The 25,254-nt window shown below is 40.6% G+C and overlaps 1 protein-coding gene and 1 long non-coding RNA gene across 2 annotated transcripts in view; both read right to left on the bottom strand.

Moving 5' to 3' along the window:
• LOC115158082 (microtubule-associated protein 1B) overlaps window positions 1–11,546 on the bottom strand; it is a 43,291-nt gene extending 31,745 nt beyond the window's left edge. The window contains exon 1 of the mRNA XM_029706588.1: window positions 11,359–11,546. Coding sequence (XP_029562448.1) covers window positions 11,359–11,542 — 184 coding nt within the window. The 5' untranslated portion in view covers window positions 11,543–11,546. The remainder of the gene's footprint in view (window positions 1–11,358) is intronic.
• LOC115158083 (uncharacterized) lies at window positions 9,164–10,258 on the bottom strand. Its single transcript, XR_003868618.1, has 2 exons — window positions 9,920–10,258; window positions 9,164–9,734 (listed from the first exon to the last, which is right to left on the bottom strand). It is a non-coding gene; the product is annotated as an uncharacterized LOC115158083 (long non-coding RNA).
• Window positions 11,547–25,254: the final 13,708 nt, after the last annotated feature.

Here is a 25,254-nt window from a genome sequence, read left to right as displayed (position 1 = left end):
TGTATTCCTCTTTAAATTTAGAAGATACTGTTGCACAAACATGCTTATTTAAGTCTACACCATCAGTGGTATTATCAGGTTGTATAGCTAATTACGTTTGCTTTTACTCAGTACATTTATTAGCTAGCTAGCGATTAGCATTAGCAGCTAACAATCAGCAGCTAACAAGATTTAGGAACAACTTGCTAAGAAAAGACAAACTAGCTGTTTGCAGATGTAAGAAACAAACTAATAGTATAAAACGCTAGTAGATTTATATTAAGAAGCAAAGTGAAAACAGTGTCGTTGTCATCAACATTGTTGCATGTGCTGCATTGACCATGCAGACTGAACGCAAGTGTCTCGTGGTCGAGGAACAACAAATGAGTTCCTTGAGTGAAAGGTCTGTGTGGAAAGCGGCATCGAGAGAGAGAGTGGCGAGAGACGACTCAAGTAACGAAGTAAACTATAAAAATGGACGTTACACACTGCGTATCACATTTAACAAACCAAACATTCAAATACCGTTATAGAAGGTAAAGTAAAAACCCAAACTGTTCCGTGCAGCAATAACAGTATATCGTAAAAAAAGGTATACCGCTGAGCCCTAACCCATCATGAGCCAAACACACCAACAATCTTGAAGAGGGCACGACAACACCACTTCCCCCTTCAGGAGGCTGAAAAGATTTGTCATGGGCCCTCAGATCCTCAAAAAGTTACACAGCTGCACCATTGAGAGCATCTTGACTGGTTGCATCGCCACTTGGTATGGCAACTGCTTGGCATCCGACCGCAATGCGCTAGAGGGTAGTGTGTACTGTCCAGTACATCCTGCAATCCAGGACCTCTATACCAGGCGGTGTCAGAGGAAAGCCCTAAAAATTGTCAAAGACTCCAGCCACCAAGTCATAGACTGTTCTCTCTGTTACCACAATGGAAGCAGTACCGGAGCGACAAGTCTGGGACCAAAAGGCTCCTGAACAGCTTTTACCGCCAAGCCATAAGACTGCTGAACAGTTAATCAAATGGATACCCGGACTATTTGCATTGAGCCCCTTTTTTTGTTGCACTGACAGTCTTGCACTGGACCTTTCACACACACACACACACACACACACACACACTAGGGCTGGACGATAAATTTAATGAAGTCGAATTAATGTTTTGCAAGATATTCCAAATGCCTGTATCGCAAGGTATCAAGGTTTTGTTTCTTTTGTTTCTATGAGCGTTTATGGCCGCTTGTTCTAATGTTGTCTTTTTGGTCTCGTCTCCTTCTGTGCTATGTGCACCTTCCCATTTACACCAGAGATCTGTATGTAATGACGAGATAATCATCCTAATATAATATCATCCTAGGACCATGCCTCAAGACTACCTGGCCTGATGACTCCTTGCTGTCCCCAGTCCACCTGGCCATGCTGCTGCTCCAGTTTCACCTGTTCTGCCTGCGGCTATGGAACCCTGACTTGTTCACCGGACGTGCTACCTTGTCCCGGACCTGGTGTTTTCGACCCTCTCTCCACCGCACCTGCTGTCTAACTGAATGATCGGCTATGAAAAGCCAACTGACATTTACTCCCTCGACAACCACTGTGATTATTATTTGACACTGCTGGTCATTATGAATGTTTCAACATCTTGGCCATGTACTGTTATAATCTCCACCCAGCACAGCCAGAAGAGGACTGGCCACCCCTCAGAGCCTGGTTCCTCTCTAGGTTTCTTCCTAGGTTCCTGCCTTTTTAGGGAGTTTTTCCTAGCCACCGTGCTTCTACATCTGCATTGCTTGCTGTTTGGGGTTTTAAGCTGGGTTTCTGTATAGCACTTTGTGACATCGGCTGATGTAAAAACGGGATTTAAAAATACATTTGATTGATTATAATGGGAGTCGTTGTCCCAAAGAAGGGAAGGCAAAATAAGCCCATAGAAACACATTGGGCTTATTTTGGACACATTTTGGCGAGAGTGAAACCTTTCGCGTCGCCTCTTACCTCTCTCTTTACTAGGGCCTGCCAGACTAAAAAATAATCTTGGTAGAACGAGAGTCTTCTGTTCTTTCGACCAATTGATAGGTCGAAATATGAGATATAGATGTCTGTCTACACACAAAAGTTTAGACACACCTACACAAAGGGTTTTTCTTGATTTTTTTTACTATTTTCTACACTGTAGAATAGTGAAAATATCAAAACTATGAAATAACACATGAAATCATGTAGTAGCCAAAAATATCCACCCTATGCCTTGACAGCTTTGCACACTTGGCATTCTCTCAACCAGCTTCACCTGGAATGCTTTTACAACAGTCTTGAAGGAATTCCCACATATGCTGAGCACTTGTTGGCCGTTTTTCCTTCACTCTGCGGTCCGACAAATCCCAAATCATCTCAATTTGGTTGAGGTCGGGGGATTGTGCAGGCCAGGTCATCTGATATAGCTAATGTATACATTTTTTTCCTTTAACGAGTCTGACGTGAAGGACATACTGCTTTCCCGGGAACAGGCCCAAATCCCAGTCATTTGCGTGAAGACGGAGAAAGAGAGGACGGCGGTCGGGCTGCCTTCTGAGAATTCATAGGCGAGCGAATAAACCCCCACTGCTTTCCGTTCTACTAGCTAACATGCAATCATTGGAAAATAAAATCGCCGACCTACGAGGAAGATTAAACGACCAACGGGACATTAAAAACTAATATCTTATGCTTTCACGGAGTCGTGGCTGAACGACAACATTATCAACATATAGCTGGCTGGTAAAATAGCCCTTACACAGCCTGGAGGTATGTTGGGTCATTGTCCTGTTGAAAAACAAATGATAGTCCCACATTGAAGACCAAAGGTAGAATATATCCTATAAATCACATTGGCTATGCATGGCCTGTTTGCAAGAAACTTGAAACATTGTATCAACTATTGTATTAACTTGGTCCAGCCAAAGCTAGTGCTAGCAAACATTGAATAAAATATTCTGGCACTAGTAGGCTCCGTACAGACAAACACAGCCGTAGGCTGTTTGGCGCAAGGGATAAATAGTACTCAGGTCTGCCTATTTTATGACGTTTCCACCAGATCAGAGCATGCCATTCTTTTGCCCCCCTTTCATGCCTAGTGGCAATTGGAAAATTGTGTACAGATCCTTGCGACATGGGGCCATGCTTTATCATTCTGAAACACGAGGTGTGAATGGCATGACAATGGGCCTCAGGAACTCAGTATCTCTGTGCATTCAAATTGCCATCAATAAAACGTAATCGTGTTCGTTGTCTGTAGCTTATGCCTGCTCATACCATAACCCCAACGCCACCATGGGGTACTCTGTTCACAACGTTGACATCAGCAAACCGCTTACCCACACAACGCCATACACATGGTCTGCGGTTGAGACCGGTTGGACGTACCGCCAAATCTCTAAAACAAAGTTGGAGGCAACTTATGGTCGAAAAATTAACATTATGTGGCAACAGCTCTGGTGGACATTCCTGCAGTCAGCATGCCAAATGACGCTCCCTCAAAACTCGAGACATCTGTGGCATTGTGTTGTGTGACAAAACTGCACATTTTTGAGTGGCCTTTTATTGTCGCCAGCACAATGTGCACCTGTGTAATGATCATGCTGTTTAATCAGCTTCTTGATATGCCACACTTGTCAGGTGGATGGATTATCTTGGCCAAGGAGAAATGCTCACTAACAGGGATAAACAAATTTGCACAAAAAATAAGCAAAATAAGCATTTTGATTGTTTCTGGGATCTTTTACTTCAGCTCATGAAACCTGGGACAAATACTTTACATGTTGCGTTCATATTTTTGTTCAGTATATATATATATATATATATATATATATGGCAATGTGTATTATGCAATATTGACATATCTTTGGTTATAGTGCGTAACAGTATCCGGTTCTCTTTATTGTGTCCCCGTCGATGCATGGCAACTGTCGGATGCATGGTGCTCATGACAAAAACATTTTCTTGACTTTAATTGGTATAGTGTGAGTGTTGTCATTCTTCAGCACCGTTGTGGAGTACAACGGCTATGCAGATGCCTTATTTTGAGGGAGGAAGCTCCCGTCTTGCTTTGTTCATGGTGCCGACTAAGCTTGTTTTATTTGCAAGCAACTTGTTCACCAATGACAGTAAAGTGAAGAAATTGTCCACTGTGACAAAGTTCCACAAGCCTCATCACCACATTCTCCGACACTTGCTCACCTGCTGCCCGATGTGGATCTTTTCCCGAAACGGTGCCTTCCTTTCTCCTCTCTCACCGTTTCATTTGGTGGTGGCGCGGGGACCTGCTCAGTGCACACCGTTCTGGCTTTTTTGCACTTAGGCCTCGGAGGTGTAGAATCAGAAGAATAATCAGAGAGGTCATGATTCATTTAGGTTCAATTGAGGCAATTACCGGGGTGATTATCAACTGGCCACTGCACCTTCCAACATCGGGCGGAGCAGGCCCTACTGTCGGGAGGAGGGGCAACGGGGAAAACCATTCAAATAATGACACGCCCTCCTAAAACTGGTTAGAATTCCAGTTCTGTTTGTGATATAACAATTCTAACAAACGGCAGTATGTTATATAGACTTATTTAGGAAAAGTCAACGACGGAAGGGATATGACTTTAAAAATTAATTCATGAGCTGTCAAAATGACCACTTTAGCGGGTCTAGTGTTAAGCCAGTGGCACATACAACACAGACACTCAAGAGGGAGGACACTGGTGGAAGCAGATGGGAAATGGGGCTGAGGGGTCCTGAGAGGATTCTAGAGTACACAGAGGCAGCTGCTAAGTCTCTGACCGACAGTAACAAGAGAAGACTTGTCTGGGGTAGACTAGGGCTGGCTTGACCCACCGTTGGGTTGGAGCAAAGATAACAGACATTTTGACCTGCTGGGGTTATCTTTTCTAGGCCGTCCATCAGCACATTACAACAACACATAAGAACCAGCACAGCTGAACCAACTAACTGACAGACCATCTGCACAGCGTTGTTCTTTCAATAGGAAGCCCCTCTTCTATTTGCACTTTGCCAGCAATCACAAGCATGTTGACCATGTAGGAGGGATACAGTATTCAGGGGCTGCATTCATAAAAATACTAAATGTTTTGACCAAATACTTTTAGTCATGTTATACTCAGAGAATCTTCAACACAAGACCATTTCTTCAGGCTTGTTACCCAAACCAAGTCATTAACAAAGCGCCTGCCTCTATCACTGACCAGGAAGGGAAGGATATGGTGAGCAGTGTGACACACACACAAAGTGTTTGTGACATCAGTCACATGGCCTCAACACAGATACTGACGGGCAATTCCACTGTAACAGAATTACGCTTTAACACAGTTTTCACATTAAAATGTATGCCAAACAGTTTAACAAACCATACAACTCTATGCACAAGGACTACTTTTAACAATTTCCATGGAAAAATGTACAAAAACAAAATTTAGTGGAAGAACTTTGCAGATCCAAACTTTGGTAACGGAATTAGGGTAAAATCTGTTTTTAATGCAACCAGGTTTTTCAAACTCAAATATCTGCTCCAAATTAAGATTCAAAGATGTCTGCAGAAAGAATGGCATGTCAGCTATGACATGGCACCTTGAGTTTGAAAAATATCTATTTTGGTTATTAAACTACAGTAAGTGAAGTGGATTTACACCCGGTAATGGAATTATGGTAATGAGTCCCTGATCTGTACTACGCAGAAACGCATAACTATGGAAATTAATGTCATTCTCCTTTGGACATCTTTACTGTACTATAATCAACTGTGCTGTAGTCACTGTCCTGTACTTTACTATGCTCAACTCACTGTACTATCAAAACTTGTTAAACATACATCTATGATAGGCTCAGATTTGGTCCAGTCCGCTCTCTCTGTGGATGTTAACGTCAAGGCCAAGGTGGACTGACCAAATTTCAACTACTTTTCAAAGTTCATGGACGTCCGGTGTTGGTCGGGACTCAGTGGGTGAGGATGCAAGACAGGGGGCTCATGTGGATGTGTCAGTATGAGCTGGGAGAGGAGAAAAGAGAGAAAGGAAAGAAAGGGCAGAGAGGGGCAGGGTTTGTCCAGACGCAGGCTGTTTTAAAGGGATACTTCGGGATGTATCTACTTCCACAGAGTCAGATGAACTCGTGGATAATACCAATTATGTCTCTGCGTGCATTTTAAAGGAAGTTGCTAACTAGCGCTAGTGCAATGACAAAGTCTATGGTTATCTGCTGGCAAGCTCGCGAAATTAACTCTACCTACTTCCTTTATACTAGACACAGAGAAGTAAACATGGTATCCGCAAGTTCCTGATTCTGGGTAAATTGAAAAAGGACTTAATCTCGCACTATCCCTTTAAGAGCAGAGTGAAAAGTAACAACGTATATTAGTAACTAAGCAGTGGCGCAAATGAGAGCCACGAGTGCCCAGACACCGCTTGCTGCTCCTCCTCATCATCATCATCATCATCTCCCTACAGTGCAGTGGCACGGATCAGTTGTATTTCAGATGGTGTCAACATAATTAAATGTTCATGTATTGGAGTAGAAATTGTTTTTAAAAAGTCAGAGGTAACATTCCCAGTCGTTCTACAAAAACAAAAAAATCTTCCAGGGGGAATGCTGTCAGACCACCGCAGCGGACTAAATTTTCCATTGCATCAAAACAAAATCCTAGGGGAACACTGCTAATGACTGAACTTTACACATTCAGTCTCATTATGGGGCTACAAGCTCTCAATAAGATGCAGCCAGAGTCCAGTATTTTCACACTCAGACACACAGCTGCATCGTCCCTAGTACCCTCCCCAGCCCAAGCTGAACCAGATAGAAAAATGGTGGAAAACATAAAATGCCACAACCAACTTACCTAACCTCTGCATTTAAGGACAATGTTCTCCTAGCAACCCAGGGTATTCTGGGTAGTATATCCACACCTCGCCTCTGAACTGCACGGTTGCTGGAGTCTGTCTGGATGGTGATAAGGTAACTCCGAATAGCTAATGCTAAAGGGGTAGTGGAGGAAACAACGTGTACGTCCTGACAACGGAGACTTCTATTCTCTGGCACTCTGGTGAAGCCAAGCTGAAGTAAATCGGTTTCATTATTTATGCTCGGCAGCGTAGCTGGGCTCTCAGGGCTGCTGGCTTCTTCAAGAGACTTCACCATTCTGTCACACTGAACGCTGCCAAGGCACACTGACGCAGGCATGACAATTACATATTTTGAGACCAAAACTATTCATTGACATTTGCAGTCAATTCTTGTAAAGGTACACAAGTTGCCAACTTGCATGAATTTATGGGAATCAAGTAATGTTTGTGAGCATGGGGAAACTATCCAAAAGAGAAGATGCTAAATGTAGCAGCAGAGTCTACAAGCCTATGCAAAGGGCACGGAAATCAAATCAAAGTGATTCCTCATGTAACCCAGACAAAAGAAGACTATCCAATGTTGAACCAACTTTGCCACGGGTCGAACACCAGCCTGCTAATTGGTGAAAGAAGTTGGCTAGCATTAGCTAGCCTAGGCGACTTCAAGACAATACCTGGTTAGGCTGTTTCAAGTTCTCTAGAAGGGTGAGTGACTAACGGTGTACAAGTGATGCGCGGGTTGACTCATAACACGCAGTCCCCACGGTGGACGGGTTTAGGGCCATGAAATATTCAAGTTTCAGTTTCAAGTTTTAATGTCACATGCACAAGTACAGTGAAATGCCTTTCTTGCAAATTCAAAACCCAACAATGCAATAATCAATAACAATGTAATCGTAGGGGAAAAAAACATGAAAAATAAGAAATATGACAAACACAATAAGTAAGTAAGCATACTATACACACACAGGTTCAGTTCCAATACCATATTTGCAATGTGCAGTGATACTGGAGTAATGGAGGTAGATACAGTGCATTCAGAAAGTATTCAGACCCCTTAACTTTTTCTATATTTTGTTACGTTACAGCCTTATTCTAAAATGTATTGAATATTTATTTTTTCATCAATCTACACACAATACCCCATAATGACAAAGCAAAAATACATTTTTAGACATTTCTGCAAATGTAGAAAAAAATGTTAAGGGGGGGTACAACGTTTGCATAAATATTCAGACCCTTTACTCAGTACTTTGTTGAAGCACCTTTGGCAGCAATTAACAACCTTGAGTCTTCTTGGGTATGACGCTACAAGCTTGGCACACCTGTATTCGGGGAGTTTGTACCATTCTTCTCCGCAGATCCTCTCAAGCTCTGTCAGTTTGGATGGGGAGTGTTGCTGCACAGCTATTTTCAGGTCTCTCTAGTGATGTTCGATCAGGTTCAAGTCCAGGCTCTGGTTGGGCCATTGAAGGACATTCAGAAGTTTTGTCCCGAAGCCACTCCTGCGTTGTCTTGGCTGTGTGCTTAGGGTCGTTGTCCTGTTGGAAGGTGAACCGTTACCCCAGTCTGAGGTTCTTGAGCGCTTCATCTGTACATTGCACCGTTCATCTTTCCCTCAAACCTGATTAGTCTCCCAGTCCCTGCCACTGAAAAACATCCCCACAGCATGATGCTGCCACCACCATGCTTCACCGTAGGGATGGTGCCAGGTTTCCTCCAGACGGGATGCTTGGCTTTCAGGCCAAAGAGTTCAATCTTGGTTTCATCAGACCAGAGAATCTTGTTTCTCATGGTCAGAGTCTTCAGGTGTCTTTTGGCAGACTCCAAGCGGGCTGTCATGTGCCTTTTACTGAGGAGTGGCTTCCATCTGGCCACTCTACCGTTAAAGCCAGATTGGTGACGTGTTGCAGAGATGGTTGTCCTTCTGGAATGTTCTCTCATCTCCACAGAGGAACTTCTAGAGCTCTGTCAGAGTGACCGTTCTTGGTCTTCTCCCTGACCAAGACCCTTCTCCCTCGATTGCTCTATTTGGCCAGGCAGCCAGCTCTAGGAAGAGTCTTGGTAGTTCTAAACTTCTTCCATTTAAGAATGATGGAGGCCACTGTGATTCTTGGGGATCTTCTTTGCTGCAGACATTATGTACCCTTCCCCAGATCTGTGCCTCCACACAATCCAGTAATGTAACAAAATGTGGAAAAAGGGAAGGGGTCTGAATACTTTCCAAATGCACTGTATATGTCAACAATCCTTCTACCAAAAGGACTATTCTATGGATTACATTTTGTGAAAATCCCCAAAATCATATTTTTTTGTCTGTGTTTCTTGAGGAATCGCTCATCACCATTTGATTTGTTACTCATTTTCTAAGTTGCCGGAAGCAATAAAAATCGCATATGCTTCCATTAACTAACGCTACACAAGGGTGACACACAAATCAGGATGTTGACGTTATTTGGAAATATAATTTCCTGCTATTCATTGTAGCATGAGTGGGGGACAAAAAAAAAAATCAGCTACAAGCAAGTGACAAACAAGCTTTGTGAATACTAGCCTTGGAGTGTTCGAAGCTCAGCGCAAACTGTTTCTTTCTACAAAGTCGGAGCTATTAAGGCAACACCCTGACAGATGCGCAGGGCTGTATGTTAGTAACTAAACTAAAACAAACAGCAAGAAGGCACCCTTACAAAAACCCTTACAAGCTTGGGGAAAAAGCCCGGCCATTCCGTGATTTCGTGTGAGACTAGAGGACCCTGAGGTCTTGAGTGGTCTCGAGAGGCCAGACCTTTACAATGATCCCGTCTTGACCCTGGAGAAGTCAGCGCACAGTGGAGTCCCTCCCTGGTGAGAAACCCCCAGAAGTCCAGCACAGTGGCACCTTGGAACCAGACAGGAGTCTTTAAAACACAGTGCATTTTATGGATGCAAGCCAAGATAAGACTGCTTGTCTTGGAGGAAAGTTTAAAGGGATGAGGGAGATACAACATAGACTAAATGTAATTTAAAATGTCTTCGCCTGCTCAATGCGTTTACTGCCGTGTTTAGTAAACAAACATACCACACCTTTCTCTGGAGCAATGTCCTTGGAAAGTGAGGCAAAAGCTATTCGGCTCCTTAGATAGAGCGGCGGGTACAAATGTTGAGCCCTTCCATTGGCTTGTTGCCATGGGATGAAAGAGTGATCTGCAGTGTGGCTAGTAATGCAAGTCTGTAAAAGATGAACTCAGCATAAAACAGCTTCCCTCAGCTAATCAGGAGTGGGAAATGACAGCTATTGGATTTCTCAACAGTACAAGCCAAGCAAATTCCAATGCACACACAAACTGGAGCCCCTGCCCACTACCAGACAGAGGCAACTCTGCATCATGTCATGCAATCATGTAATTGAAATAAATGTGATTCATGATAGAAGTGTACAGTTACCTTAATTCACTCAGAGGCACTTGCAGTCATCAAGAACAATCTTATATGGTGTACAGACAGAGAAGAGAAAACAAAATTCAGCTTAGCTGCCCAAGCTTTATATACTGGTAACAAAACAGCATTGAACATTTGTATGAATATGCTTCAATGACATGGTCATCAAAGCCAATAATTAGAACTCTGGTGACCACCTGCACATCATACTGAGTCATTCTAGGTAAGATAACAGAAAATGAAGCCTTGTACTTTGGGGGAAGGGTTTGGTACATGTCTGACACTTGAATCCCAGAATGATTACTGCAAAATGGGTGTAAAAAAAAAACGTTATGTAGTGCTGAAATGTGTTAAATTTAAATAAATTAATGATAATTTACACAAAAAATGTATTAATAAATATTGAAGACAGTATTTAAGATGTAAATGTGAGAACTAATCATTATAGAGCAAGTGCTAAACCATGCCATTGCATTAATTGGTCTCTTAACTTTACATTTTGCCTGATCATTTTAAATAGTTTAAACTTCCGTTGCTAACCTAGCTGTCTAGTTTATGGTCTGATTGACAGCTGGTCTATCTGGCAAGATCATCCAAAGCTAGTGATCAACTGGTAAATCAGATTCGAAGTAAAATAATATTGCCCCTTTTGTTTTGTGAACTTACCCTAACACACCATATTGACCATTTTGTTTTGTTAACTTACACACCATGCAGATGCCCTCTGCTAACCATCTGCCAGGAGATCCAACATTTGTTGCTATTATATCCCTTACTGGCTTCCTCCTCCCTTATCTTTCCATTTACTGTCTACTACAAACGGGGTTTGCATGTGGCATCATCTTTAACGTTGTATTACGTCGTGGAAAATATTTACATACATTCACGACACTAGTGGGATATTTCAGTGCCAATTGGCTGCTTTGTGTGTTGATTTGCAATTAGAACCATTTGTTGACGGAATATACTTGAAAACGCAGTAATATAGTATGCAACGTCACCTGTACTAAAGGCGCTAGCTCGAGCCAAATCGGGAGGTGGAAGCGCGGTCTGGCACTAAATCAATCAACATTGGGCCACATTACCTCTCTTTATCTCTGCAACCACGTAGTCCACAAATCCAGTCCGACTATGTCCACCGACAATGACGAGCAGAGAATACTTGTCGTTACTGAAGCCAGGATGCGAAGTTCGGTTCGCATTTTCCATTGCTTCGATCGCTTCCGTTTGTTGTGTCGCCATGTTGAAAAGTTTGGCAAATGATGTCATACAGAGACGCCCCACCTTTATCTATAGGGCGGAAAATCTGTAGATTGACACTTCGCAAGACCAACCGAATCTCTGTGGCCAGGGTTAACGATACATTAAAGAAGCCAATGGTGTATATAAACCCTGGACGGCTAATGCGATGTATTGGTCATTGTTGCCGCGTTCAAAACAACTGGGAACTCAAAAATCTCTGACTTCATCAGTGCGTTCAAAACATCTATAAAAAACACTTTCAAGATCAACTGGTTGAAAGATGTTTGATCAGTACTGATTCAATATGGTATTTCATTCCAAATAATGTGTTTAATAAGTTGGGAGGTCTTCAATTTTTACTGAAATGTAATTATATTCCTGAAAGATTACCTGCTAAATTGGCTAGGTTTCACCAACAAGCTTTAATGGCCTGTAAAATATGTTTCCTGCACATTTTTTCACCACATAAAGCTCTTCTTCATTCACAAAACCAATTTACACCGAGAGAAAAAAAAATCTGGAACATGCTTATTCCTGACATTGTCTGGAAAAATGCATGTTTAAGGCCTTACATATATTGTATACCAAACAAAGTTAAGGAAGCGCACTTTAAAATTTTACATAAGATATATATCCATGCGGTCTGCAGCCCAGAGCCTCCAGCGGCGGCCTGCAGCCCAGAGCCTCCAGCGGCCTCCAGCGGCGGCCTGCAGCCCAGAACCTCCAGCAATGATCTACAGTCCGGTTCCTTCGACGACAATCCACGGTCAGGTGGTAATAAAGCAGAAGGATCAGCGGGTGGAGCAGGGAGTACGCCCAGAACTGGAGTCGCCTCCTATGCTGGAGGTTAAGGTTATGTGGACTGCATTTGAGCCACCATAGACAATTATCACCCTCCATACCCTCCCTTTTGTTTTCTGGTTTCTTTATATATTATGTTGCATTCGGAGTCTGCACCTTTGGGGGGGGGGGGGGGGGTACTGTCACGTCCTGACCCTAGTAAAATGTCATTTTCTATAGTAGAGTAGGTCAGGGCGTGACAGGGGGTTGTTTTGGGTTTTTCTATGTTTTCTATTTCTATGTTTAAGTTCTAGTTTTTCTATTTCTATGTTGGGGTTGTTTGGGTTGATCTCCAATTGGAGGCAGCTTATCCTTGTTGCCTCTGATTGGAGATCATATTTAAGTAGAGGTTTTTCTTCCTGGGTTTTTGTGGGTAGTTGTTTTCCGTTTAGTCTAGGGTATCTTATGGAACTGTTGTCGGTTGTTTTGTTAAGTGTTTTTTTCATTAAAGTAAAGAATGAGCACTATACACGCTGCGCCTTGGTCTCCTTTAGACGACCCGCGTTACACATGTAGCGAATACTTTTTTTTTACACTTTGTTTTATATACGTTTTAATGATTCAAAATAGTTTTCCAAATCAGATACATTTTGATTTGTTTGAAAAATGTTCCTAATAAAATAAAGAGATTTATGACATACAGATGTTCAATTGTGGAATCAGTGTAGTAAAATAATATGTCAAACTTAAATATTTCAATGGTTGTATGCATTTTGTTGCAAAGATATAGTTTTACATCAATCCAGAACACCTCACAATGTAACAATTACAGAACAAGTGTTCGATAGATTCCGTTTCTAGTTCACAAAAACTGCATTCACTGGTAACATTAGGTATATATTTAGAAATCAAGCTATTACACGGGTAGAATCTATGGATAATCATAAAGGAGATCTGCTTTACTTTATTGATCACCATAAATTTGTGTGGCGCCAGTTTACATCTGTCACGACTTCCGCCGAAGTCGGTCCCTCTCCTTGTTCGGGCGGTGTTCTGTGGTCGACGTCACCGGCCTTCTAGCCATCGCCGATCCACTTTTCATTTTCCATTTGTTTTGTCTTTGTTTTACACACCTGGTTTCAATTCCCCAATTACATGTTCATTATTTAACCCTCTGTTTTCCGAATGGTTTTTGTGAGTGATTGTTTGTTGTATACGTTCTGTTATTTGTGGGCTTGCATTATTGCTTTGTAATTGTATACTTTTGAGTAAATTACATTTTATTACTCATATCTGTTGTCCTGCGCCTGACTCCGCTACACCAGCTCCACACAGGATTTGTTACAACATCAAACAATGAAGCCCAACAAAATATAGCAGAAGGAATAGAATTCCTGTATAAAATATCCCTTAATAAATGATTGTTGAATTTATTATCTAGTAAACCTATGCCATTCACCTGGATATCGCTTACAATAGGAGATGTTCCAAAATATGCATTATTCTGAAGTAAAGATTTTATCCCACTAGGTATAGCTTTTATAACAGTGTCATTTTCCTAGCTTGAAACCTCACAGTTGTATCTTTCCATAAATTCTCTCAGCGTAAATAGATTCCCACTAATACTAACTAATTGGCTGACAAGGACAATGTTTTTGGAGAACCAGTTCCGGTAAAATAGCATCTTGTTTCTATGTAATATCGACTCATTATTCCATATAAAACATTTATGAGATGAAAAGTTGTGTTTATACAGCAAAACCCAGGACATTAAAGCCTGCTTGTGAAAAGCCGCCAATTTCACAAGAAGTTTACCCACAATATAGGTACATTGTAGTAAAAAATTAAGCCCCTAGCTTCTGAAAAACAAAATGAGATATAATATTCCAGAAATTATGAGGATTTTTTAAGTACCTTTTAACCCAGTTGACGTTTGATATCTGATTAAAGAGAGTGAAGTCTAAGACATTTAGACCGCCATCACAAACCCTGTTGTTGATAACATCTATTTTTATCTTATGTGGCTTGTTTTTCCATATGAAGTTGTACAATAGCCTATCTAAGGTACAACAAGTGGATTTGGGAAAGTCAATAGATGAAAAAAGATAGGATGCACGAGATAGCCCCTCAGCTTTTGATAAAAGCACTCTACCTTTTGATAGATTCAGTTACAGGATTCAAATTAAGATCATTCACAGCCTTAAGATTTTTGGTGATCTTTACACCAAGGTATGTTACAGTATCTTTTTCAGAGATGCTGATTGGCAGCTCCTTTCATAACAAACATCTCACATTTGGAAAGATTTAATACTAAACCTGAGATTTTGGAGAACTGCTTCACAATATCCAAAGCTAATCTAGCTTGTCACACATTTTTCAAAAAATGTGAGGTGTCATCCGCCAGTTGGGATATCTGGATCTCTCTGGCCTGGAATGTAATGCCTTCAAACTGACTTTGATAAACTAATGAGCATAAGATTTGAGATACTAACAAAAATAGAAAAGGTGAGATTGGACAACCTTGTCATAATCCTTTGTAAATGTTAAACCTTGAGAATGTTCCAGGAAAGAGTTTGATACAACTACTGCCACCATTATACAGAGTTCTAATAGCATCAACAAAAAAATGACCAAACTTCAAATGCTTAAGACAATCAAAGATAAAATTGTGACTTACGGTATCAAATGCTTTCTGAAAATCCCAAAATAAGATAACAGGGAAGTCATCCAATAGACCAGCCTCAGATTATTAGATATATGGCACCCTTTCATAAACCCTGATTGACATTCATCAATCAGATCATTCAAGCATGACTTTTACCTTTTCACAAAGATTGAGGCTAGAATGTTGTAGTCGTTATTTAGGAGTGTGATTGGACGCCAATTATCAATATTTAAGAGATCCTTGTGTGGTATAGGTATAAGAGTAATAACCCCTTGCTTCAGAGAGGCAGGTAGTTCTCCCTTCTTTATAGCCTCCTTAAAGGTTTCGAGTAAAAATTGTGCTATTTCTTCAGAGAAGGTTTTGTAAAATTCAGAGGTTAATCCATCACAACCTGGAGATTTTTTATTTTGTAATTGACCAACCCCATATTGGATGTCCATAATTGATCAATAAATAAAGACTGATTTAATTCTTCACTAACCGAGTTAACATTCTCTATACAATCAAGGAGATCCTTAGAGTCACTCAAACTGTTATCTAAGGAGTAAAGATTCTCATAAAACTTAGTGGTAAAGTCTGATAATAACTCTCTATCCTCAGAGGTTACCCCATTAATCTTACATTTCCGAAGTGTGCTTAGTTTCCCGCTCCTCTTTTCCAAATTAAAAAAGTATCTTTTCGACTTTTTCAAGCCATTGTTTTCTGGATCTTATGAAGTTGATTCTGTAAATCATTCAATTTAGCTTTCTCATTAAGATCAAGATGCTCAATCTCTGCGATATCAACAATTGTCCTAGAGAGCTCAGCTACCTCACATCTCCTTCTTAAAGCAAGCCGTTTCCCATAAGTAATACAGGCTGAGCGGATTTTAAATTTCAGCAGTTCCCAATATTTCTCATATTCTGCATTAGAGGTAGCTAGATTCCAGTAAACAGAAATTAGATTCTTAATCACGTTTTTAAATCATCATGCAATAACAATGAGTTATTTAATTTCCATTAACCACCAGAATATTTCTTATCATCATTACTGCACATTCTTACAGTCAGCCAAATGACTATGATTCGTCGGGACTGCAGGCAGTATTTTTACTTCTACAGTCTTGGGTTCAAGATAAGAGGTTATCACCCACAAGTAAATTATTGAAAAAATATATATATATATATATATATTTATTTTTTTTACCCCTTTTTCTCCCAAATTTCATGGTATCCAATTGGTAGTTACAGTCTTGTCTCATCGCTGCAACTCCCGTACGGACTCGGGAGAGTTGAAGGTTGAGAGCCATGCGTCCTCCAAAACACAACCCAACCAAGCCGCACTGCTTCTTGATACAGTGCCCACTTAACCCTGAAGCCAGCCGCACCAATGTATTGTAGGAAACACCGAACACCTGGCGACCGTGTTAGCGTACACTGCGCCCGGCCCACCACAGTTGTCGCTAGTACGCGATAGGACAAGGACATCTCGGCCGGCCAAACCCTCCCCTAACCCGGACGACGCTGGGCCAATTGTGTGCCGCCCCATGGGTCTCCCAGGCGCAGCCGGCTGCGACAGATTCTGGACCACAAGTCAATTCTTGATTCTGGTGAACGATCTCTATTACTTCATGTGTACTGTTTCTCTCCAGGGTTTTTAACTCTTCATATGTCAATTAAGTCCAGCTTTGGCAGAAATTCACCAATTTGTTCACACCAATGTTAGGCCTATGGGGCAATCTATCAGTCTCATTATAATAAACCATATTAAAATCTCCACCAACTATAATCTGACTGGATGGATATTTTCTCAAAAGACTTTTAAGAATTTCTTTAATTTCCTCTAGAAGTAAGTCAGTTGGAGGACTAGAACAGTATCCATATAAATTACACAACACATCTGTCCATGTGGTTGATGACCGCCACTAGCCAATCTCCATTGGTGTCCATTTGAGTAAACAAAAATGTTCCTTTGAAATTGTGTGTTAAAATTTCAACACTAGCTGAATGATTAATCCCGTGGGCCAATCCAACACGGAATTCCAACTCGGGAACTCAAGCCTCTTTCTAAAGCTCCTTTGCGACCTGAAGATTACTGACGTCATGATTTTACCTTGAGTTCCCAGTTTTGAACGTGGCATGAGTACCACAGTATCAGTCATAATACCCATAAAACCTAGAGGTACAACCCAGAAATGGTTCCAATCTTTTTTTAAATTTATTTATTTATTTTTATTATTATTATGAACAAAACAAATACAAAAACAGAAATATACAAACAAGAGTACCTAACAGACAGTATTACATATTGAGATACATTTTCAATTTGTCAAAAAGTTTTATGGTAAGTATTGCTTTTTTGTTTTTACACTTACTGTCTTAAACAATTTGAAGAGGGGTTTGTTCTCCGCCCGCTTCATTTTATACATAAAGAATCTACCATGAAAAATAGGGTCCTTATCATTTGGATCAAAATAAAACAATATCAGAGTCTCTCAAATTAACATTAATAGTAGTTTCTTTTAAAATAAAATATTTTAACTCACTCCAAAATCTTCTGACATAAGAACAGTCCCAAAATAAATGGTCAAGAGTTTCTGGGTCACAACCACAAAATACACATTTGTTATCAATAGCTAAATTGAAACTGTGTATAATAAAGGTCTTTACAGGGTAGATTCTATGAATGAGTTTGTATGATACTTCTTTCACCTTAGGGCGGCACACAACTGGCCCAGCGTCGTTCGGGTTAGGGTTTGGCCGGGGTAGGTCGTCATTGTAAATAAGAATTTTATCTTAACTGACTTGCCTAGTTAAATAAAGGTTAAATAAAACAATTTAAAACCTTATTAGATATACAATATTTGACAGATAACAACAAGACTTTTGGTCCAGTTCACTTGTCCTAGGGCAGTATTCCAGTATATTTTAGCAGGGGGAATAGTAACATCTTGACATAGGTTTCTTATATACATGTTATTACATTTATAGTTTAAAATGTAAATTCCTTCTAGCTGTATTGAGGCTACAAAATCCTCAACGGTTGCACTTGGAGTACTGTTATATTCTCCTAAAAGAATAATAGCACCTCAGGGACAGCTCTAACAACTATTTGAAACTCCTCAGGAGTGAATGTAACATTGTGTGTAATCATGAATTCTGGACAATCATATAGTTGTCCATCATTATTCAATGATGGTTTAACCCAGATAATTGTTTAACCCAGATAATGCTGTTGTCAAACCAATTTCAGAAAAACAAATATTGTATATCGGTGTGGGGGAAAATTATGTTTGTACATGAGGTTCCGAGTTAGAAGTACTTGTTTATGAAAGTTAGCAAACTTAATAGGGATCTTACCCACATCAAAGTTGCATTTGAGTAAGAATTCTAGACCACCAATCTGTTGGAATATTAATCGCGTTACCGCACTGGACTCCTCGCAGCGCCTGTCTACACCACTCCGGATTCTGGGATCTGAACCCGACTCCCTTTCGATCGTCCAGTTCCAAAAGGCATTCGCCCATCTCTTAGGACTGATTGACCGCATGTTCAATGAATTAGGGATTATATTCCAAATTAATTCCTTATTTCTTAAATAGTTTTGTATCCATTTGATTTTAAGATTATATTAGAGGTTTTAAAATCCAGAGCACTCCCTCACTTTGGGTGCTACATATTACCGCTTTTCTTAAATAATGAGGTTTAGTCCTCCGTATGAAGTTAAATCATTTAGTATCGACCATTTTAGTTTTTGACAGAGGAACTTCCAAGGCAAGGGAGGTATAAACGAATCTGGACAGACCTTCAGATTTTGACAAAAGTACACGTCCAGATAAAGAAAGGAAATGGTTACAATCGTTTTTCACAATTTTTCCATCTGTGATTAATATAGTCTGTGTTTTGTGTAGGTTTACCCTGGTGTGACATTTTGATAACCGTGCAAATCTCTCGGACAAGGTAACTTTTATCAATATATTTGCCTATAATTACCCCCACCCCACCCCAGCCCACTCCAGCCCACCCCCATAAAAAATGGAACGCTAATTAGCTGCTTAAGTGGCTATCATACAGAACTAGACATCTTGTCATAAGGTTTGACAACATCCCTCAATGAAAATTTCTCCATGCAAACTTATCAACAAGTAGCAAGTAACCAAGCAAGTAGATATTAAAGCCATTTTAGTATCTCGTGTAAATAATTGATATTGTTTTTCTTGTGTTTATTCTTGTCAATAATTTCTCAAATTACCCAGCTAGCTACCTTAGCATTTTTATATTACTATAATTTGTTGAATTACCCTCTGGTGTTTGTAGCGAATTAGCAAACCCTGGGTCTCTCTGTCGATCAGAAGCAAGGATAGCTCTGTGCTGTACCGGTTTGTAATCACTACTACTGCGATAAGCACACACATGCATTTGATCGTTTTCCTACCTCTGTAATCAAGAGGCGTCGCTGAAGCGGTGTGATAAGGTAAGCTCTGTTTGCTAGCTGCTAACAAGCTATTTTGGTGAGGTCAAATATCTGTGGTTATCTAATAGGTGCTTATGAAAATTTGTTAGATAACCACCAACCGTAGTTACGTGTACAACACACATTACATTCCATACAAGTAAAAAGAACACCAACATAGGTTAGCATAATGACTGTTGTGACCTTTTTATTGACAAATTAAGCTTGCCTGAGGCTAGTACTGTTCAGACTGGGCTAATAGACAATGTGACGAACTAGCCTGATACCAGTGGTGTAAAGTACTTAAGTAAAAATACTTTAAAGTACTACTTAAGTCATTTTTGGGGGTATCTGTACTTTACTATTTCTATTTTTGACAGCTTTTACTCCACCACATTCCTAAAGAAAATTACAGTTGAAGTTGGAAGTTTACATACACATTAGCCAAATACATTTCAACTCAGTTTTTCACAATTCTTGACATTTAATCCAAGTACAAATTCCCTGTCTTAGGTCAGTTAGGATCACCACTTTATTTTAAGAATGTGAAATGTCAGAATAATAGTAGAGATAATGATTTATTTCAGGTTTTATTTCTTTCATCACATTCCCAATGGGTCAGAAGTTTACATACACTCAATTAGTATTTGGTAGCATTGACTTTAAATTGTTTAACTTGGGTCAAACGTTTCGGGTAGCCTTCCACAAGCTTCCCCCAATAAGTTGGGTGAATTTTGGCCCATTCCTCCTGACAGAGCTGGCATAACTGAGTCAGGTTTGTAGGCCTCCTTGCTCGCACACACTTTTTCAGTTCTGCCAACAAGTTTTCTATAGGCTTGAGGCCAGGGCTTTGTGATGGCCACTCCAATACCTTGACTTTGTTGTCCTTAAGCCATTTTGCCACAACTTTGCTTGCAAGTATGCTTTGGGTCATTGTCTAGCATCTTCACAATGTAGGCCTTGAAATACATCCACAGGCACACCTCCAATTGACTCAAATGATGTCAATTAGCCTATCAGAAGCTTCTAAAGCCATGACATCATTTTCTGGAATTTTCGAAGCTGTTAAAGGCACAGTCAATTTTGTGTTTGTAAACTTCTGACCCACTGGAATTGTGATACAGTGAATTATAAGTAAAATAATCTGTCTGTAAACAATTGTTGGAAAGATTACTTGTGTCATGCACAAAGTAGATGTCCTAACCGACTTGCCAAAACTATAGTTTGTTAACAAGAAAGTTGTGGAGTGGTTGAAAAACGAGTTTAATGACTCCAACGTAAGTGTATGTAAACTTCTGACTTCAACTGTACTTGTGTTCCTCCATGTACTTTTTGTATTGATTTGTTGTTAATAATAATAATAATAACAATTAAAAAATAAATAAAATAAACAAATAAACAAAATAATAAAAAAAGGCTTCGAAGCCAATGTTCGGCCATATTGTTCGGCCCAGTTGCCTAAACATCAGACTGTTACCATGGTTACCCCATGAATATCAGTCTGAAAGAAGTTGTTCAAAAGAGCCAATGGTCTCTACAAGGCAGAATGCTGAATAAAATTATATTTGCACGTTACCGGTTGTACATGCTGTTGGTCCTTTTGTCAGTAGGATGTGGAGTGTTGCACGGGTAGGTTCTGTTGCTTTTCTTTTCAATATGTTGATGCATTGTATGTGATGCACAATATGTAAACAATAGCCGAACATAACCGACTGTAGTTGACCGAAGCGCGTTTCCTCACAATCAGCTGAAAGTGTTTGCCTTTCGGTTAGGCTCGGCCATATTCTGAAAGATGGAGGCCTATCATTCATCTAGTGTATACAGTGCCTTCAGAAAGTATTCACACCCATTGACACATTTTCCACATTTTGTTGTGTTACAGCCTGAATTTAAAATTGATTCAATTTAGATGTATTTTTTGTAATTGACCTACACAGAATACCCCATAATGGCTATGGAATTGTTTTTAGAAATTCTTTGCAAATTAATTAAAAATGAAATGTCTTGAGTCAATAAGCATTCAAACCCTTTTTATGACAAGCTTAAATAAGTTCAGTAGTAAACATTTGCTTAACAAGTCAAAAATTAAGTTGCATGGACTCACTATATGTGCAATGATAGTGTTTAACATGATTTTTGACGTGGCCTAAGCTTTTGATATGGTAGACCATTCCATTCTTGTGGGCCGGCTAAGGAGTATTGGTTTCTCTGAGGGGTCTTTGGCCTGGTTTGCTAACTACCTGTTTCAAAGAGTGCAGTGTATAAAGTCAGAAAATCTGCTGTCTCAGCAACTGCCTGTCACCAAGGGAGTACCCCAAGGCTCAATCCCAGGCCCCACGCTCTTCTCAATTTACATCAACAACATAGCTCAGGCAGTAGGAAGCTCTCTCATCCATTTATATGCAGATGATACAGTCTTATCCCCTCCCCGGATTTTGTGTTAAATGCTCTACAACAAAGCTTTCTTAGTGTCCAACAAGCTTTCTCTACCCTTAACCTTGTTCTGAACACCTCCAAAACAAAGGTCATGTGGTTTGGTAAGAAGAATGCCTCTCTCCCCATAGGTGTGATTACTACCTCTGAGGGTTTAGAGCTTGAGGTAGTCACCTCATACAAGTACTTGAGAGTATGGCTAGATAGTACACTGTCCTTCTCTCAACACATATCAAAGCTGCAGGCTAAGGTTAAATCTAGACTTGGTTTCCTCTATCGTAATCGCTCCTTTTTCACCCCACTGCCAAACTAACCCTGATTCAGATGACCATCCTACCCATGCTAGATTACGGAGACATAATTTATAGATCAGCAGGTGAGGGTGCTCTCGAGCGGCTAGATGTTCTTTACAATTCGGCCATCAAATTTGCCACCAATGCTCCTTATAGGACACATCACTGCACTCTATACTCCTCTGTAAACTGGTCATCTCTGTATACCCATTGCAAGACCCACTGGTTGATGCTTATTTATAAAACTCTCTTAGGCCTCACTCCCCCTATCTGAGATATCTACTGCAGCCCTCATCCTCCACATACAACACCCGTTCTGCCAGTCACATTCTGTTAAAAGGTCCCCAAAGCACACACATCCCTGGGTCGCTCGTCTTTTCAGTTCGCTGCAGCTAGCGACTGGAACGAGCTTCAACAAACACTCAGACTGGACAGTTTTATCTCAATCTCTTCATTCAAAGACTCAATCATGGACACTCTTACTGACAGTTTTGGCTGCATTGCGTGATGTATTGTTGTCTCTACCGTCTTGCCCTTTGTGCTGTTGTCTGTGCCCAATAATGTTTGTACCATGTTTTGTGCTGCTACCATGTTGTTTTGCTACCATGTTGTTGTCATGCTGTGTTGTCATGTGTTGCTGCCTTGCCATGTTGATGTCTTAGGTCTCTCTTTATGTAGTGTTGTGTTGTCTCTCTTCTCGTGATGCGTGTTTTGTCCTATATTTATATGTTATTTATTTATTTTTAATTCCAGCCCCCGTCCCCGCAGGAGGTCTTTTGCCTTTTGGTAGGCCATCATTGTAAATAAGAATTTGTTCTTAACTGACTTGCCTAGTTAAATAAAATAAAATAACAAATAAATTGAATGACTACCTCATCTCTGTACACCACACATACAATTATCTGTAATATTCCTGTCGAGCAGTGAATTTCAAACACAGATTCAACCACAAAGACCACAGAGGTTTTCCAATGACTCGCAAAGAAGAGCACATATTGATTGATGTGTAAAAATAAAATCTGACATTGAATATTCCTTTGAACATGGTGAAATTATTAATAACACTTTGGATGGTGTACAGTATCAATACACCCAGTCACTACAAACATACAGGCATCCTTCCTAATTTAGTTACCGGAGAGGAAGGAAACCGCTCAGGGATTTCACCATGAGGCCAATGGTGACTTTAAAACAGTTTCAGAGTGTAAAGGCTGTGATAGGAGATAACTGAGGATGGATCAACATTGTAGTTACTCCACAATACTAACCTAATTAACAGAGTGAAAATAAGGAAGCTTGTATAGAATAAAATTATTCCAAAACATGTATCCTGTGTTTGCAACAAGGCACTAAAGTAATACTGAAAAAAATGTGGCAAAGCAATAAACTTTTTGTCCTGAATACAAAGTGTTACATTTGGGGCAAGTCCAATAAAGCACATTACTGAGTACCGCTCTCCATATTTTTAAGCATAGTGGTGGCTGCATCATATTATAGGTATGCTTGTAAACATTAAGTACTGGGGAGGTTTTCAGGATAAAAACATTAATGGAATGGTGCTAAGCACAGGCAAAATCCTAGAGGAAAACCTGGTTCAGTCTGCTTTCCATCAGACACTGGGATATGAATTCACCTTTCAGCAGGACAATAACCTAAAACACATGGCCAAATCTACACTGAAGTTGCTTACCAAGAAGACAGTGAATGTTCCTCTGCCGAGTTACAGTTTTGACTTAAATCTGATTGAAAATATATGGCAAGACTTGAAAATGGTTGTCTAGCAATGATCAACAACCAATTCGACAAAGCTTGAAGAATTTTGAAACGAATAATGGGCAAATATTGTACAATTCAGTTGTGCAAAGCTCTTAGAGACTTACCCAGAAATACTCAGCCATAATTGCTGCCAAAGATGATTCTAACATGTATTGACTCAGGGGGTTGAATACTTATGTAATCAAGTATTATGTATTTTTAGCTCATTGTGGATAACAGGAAGTCTAAAAGCTGCAGCCACGCCCCAGTTCTCATTGATGGCACTGAGGTGGAGCGTGTGCCCAGCTTCAAATTCCTGGGTGTCTACATCTCCGAGGACCTCTTCTGGACCCTCAACACCTCAACCCTGGTCAAAAAGGCGCAGCAGCGCCTGTACTTTTTGAGGAGGCTGAAGAAGGCCTGCCTGTCTCCCAAGATCCTGGAGAAATTTTACTGCTGCATGGTCGAGAGCATTCTGACTAACTGCGCCACAGTGTGGTTTGGCGGATGCTCTGTGGCCGACTGGAAGGTCCTGCAAAGGGTGGTGAAAACCACTGGTTATCACTGGTGTCCAGCTCCCTGTCATCGTAGACCTCCAGCGCAAGCGGTGTCTGCGTAGGGTGCGCGGCACCATCAGGGACCCTTCACATCCATGCCACAAACTGTTTTCCCTCCTACCATCAGGCAGACGGTACAGGTCTCTACGTTCCCGCACTAGCAGGCTCAAGAACAGTTTCTTTCCAGCTACTGTAACCCTGCTGAACTCTGTGACATGGCAATAGCCATATCCACCCGCCCACCGCTTAGTTTTGCAACTCAGGGACCTTGTTGCATGACTCTCTTTGTCCTCTTCACTGTACTACTGGACTCGGTACTACTGTTTTTTTGCAAGATGGCGCCGAAGAACATGGCTGACGTTTTACATTCTCCCAACCAACTGCGCTATTTTGTACCTTTTTTTTTTGCGTTTTGTGTAACTTATTTTTTTATTTCTAGTGTACATAATGTTGCTGCTACCATCTCTTATGACCGAAAATAACTTCTGGACATCAGAAAAGCGATTACTCACCGTGGACTGGAAGAAACTTTTTCCTTTAACTAGTCCGGCGAGTCCGATGAGAAGGATATCCTGCTTTCACTGGAACAGGCCCAGATCCACGCCTTTCGCGTGAAGAAAAGACGCCGGAAAAGGGGCCGCAGATCGGGCATCCTTCTGAAAATCCAGAGGCGAGCGAGAAGACTCGCATTGACTTCAATTCTTCTTGCTAAGGTGCAATCATTGGACAATAAAATGAATGACCTACGATTAAGATTATCCTACCAACGGGACATAAAAACTGTAACATCTTATGTTTCACAGAGACGTGGCTGAACGAAGATAC

The sequence above is a fragment of the Salmo trutta genome, chromosome 22 (assembly GCF_901001165.1).
Source record: "Salmo trutta chromosome 22, fSalTru1.1, whole genome shotgun sequence".
Lineage (NCBI taxonomy): Eukaryota > Metazoa > Chordata > Actinopteri > Salmoniformes > Salmonidae > Salmo > Salmo trutta.
This window is presented reverse-complemented; position numbering and strand designations above follow the sequence as displayed.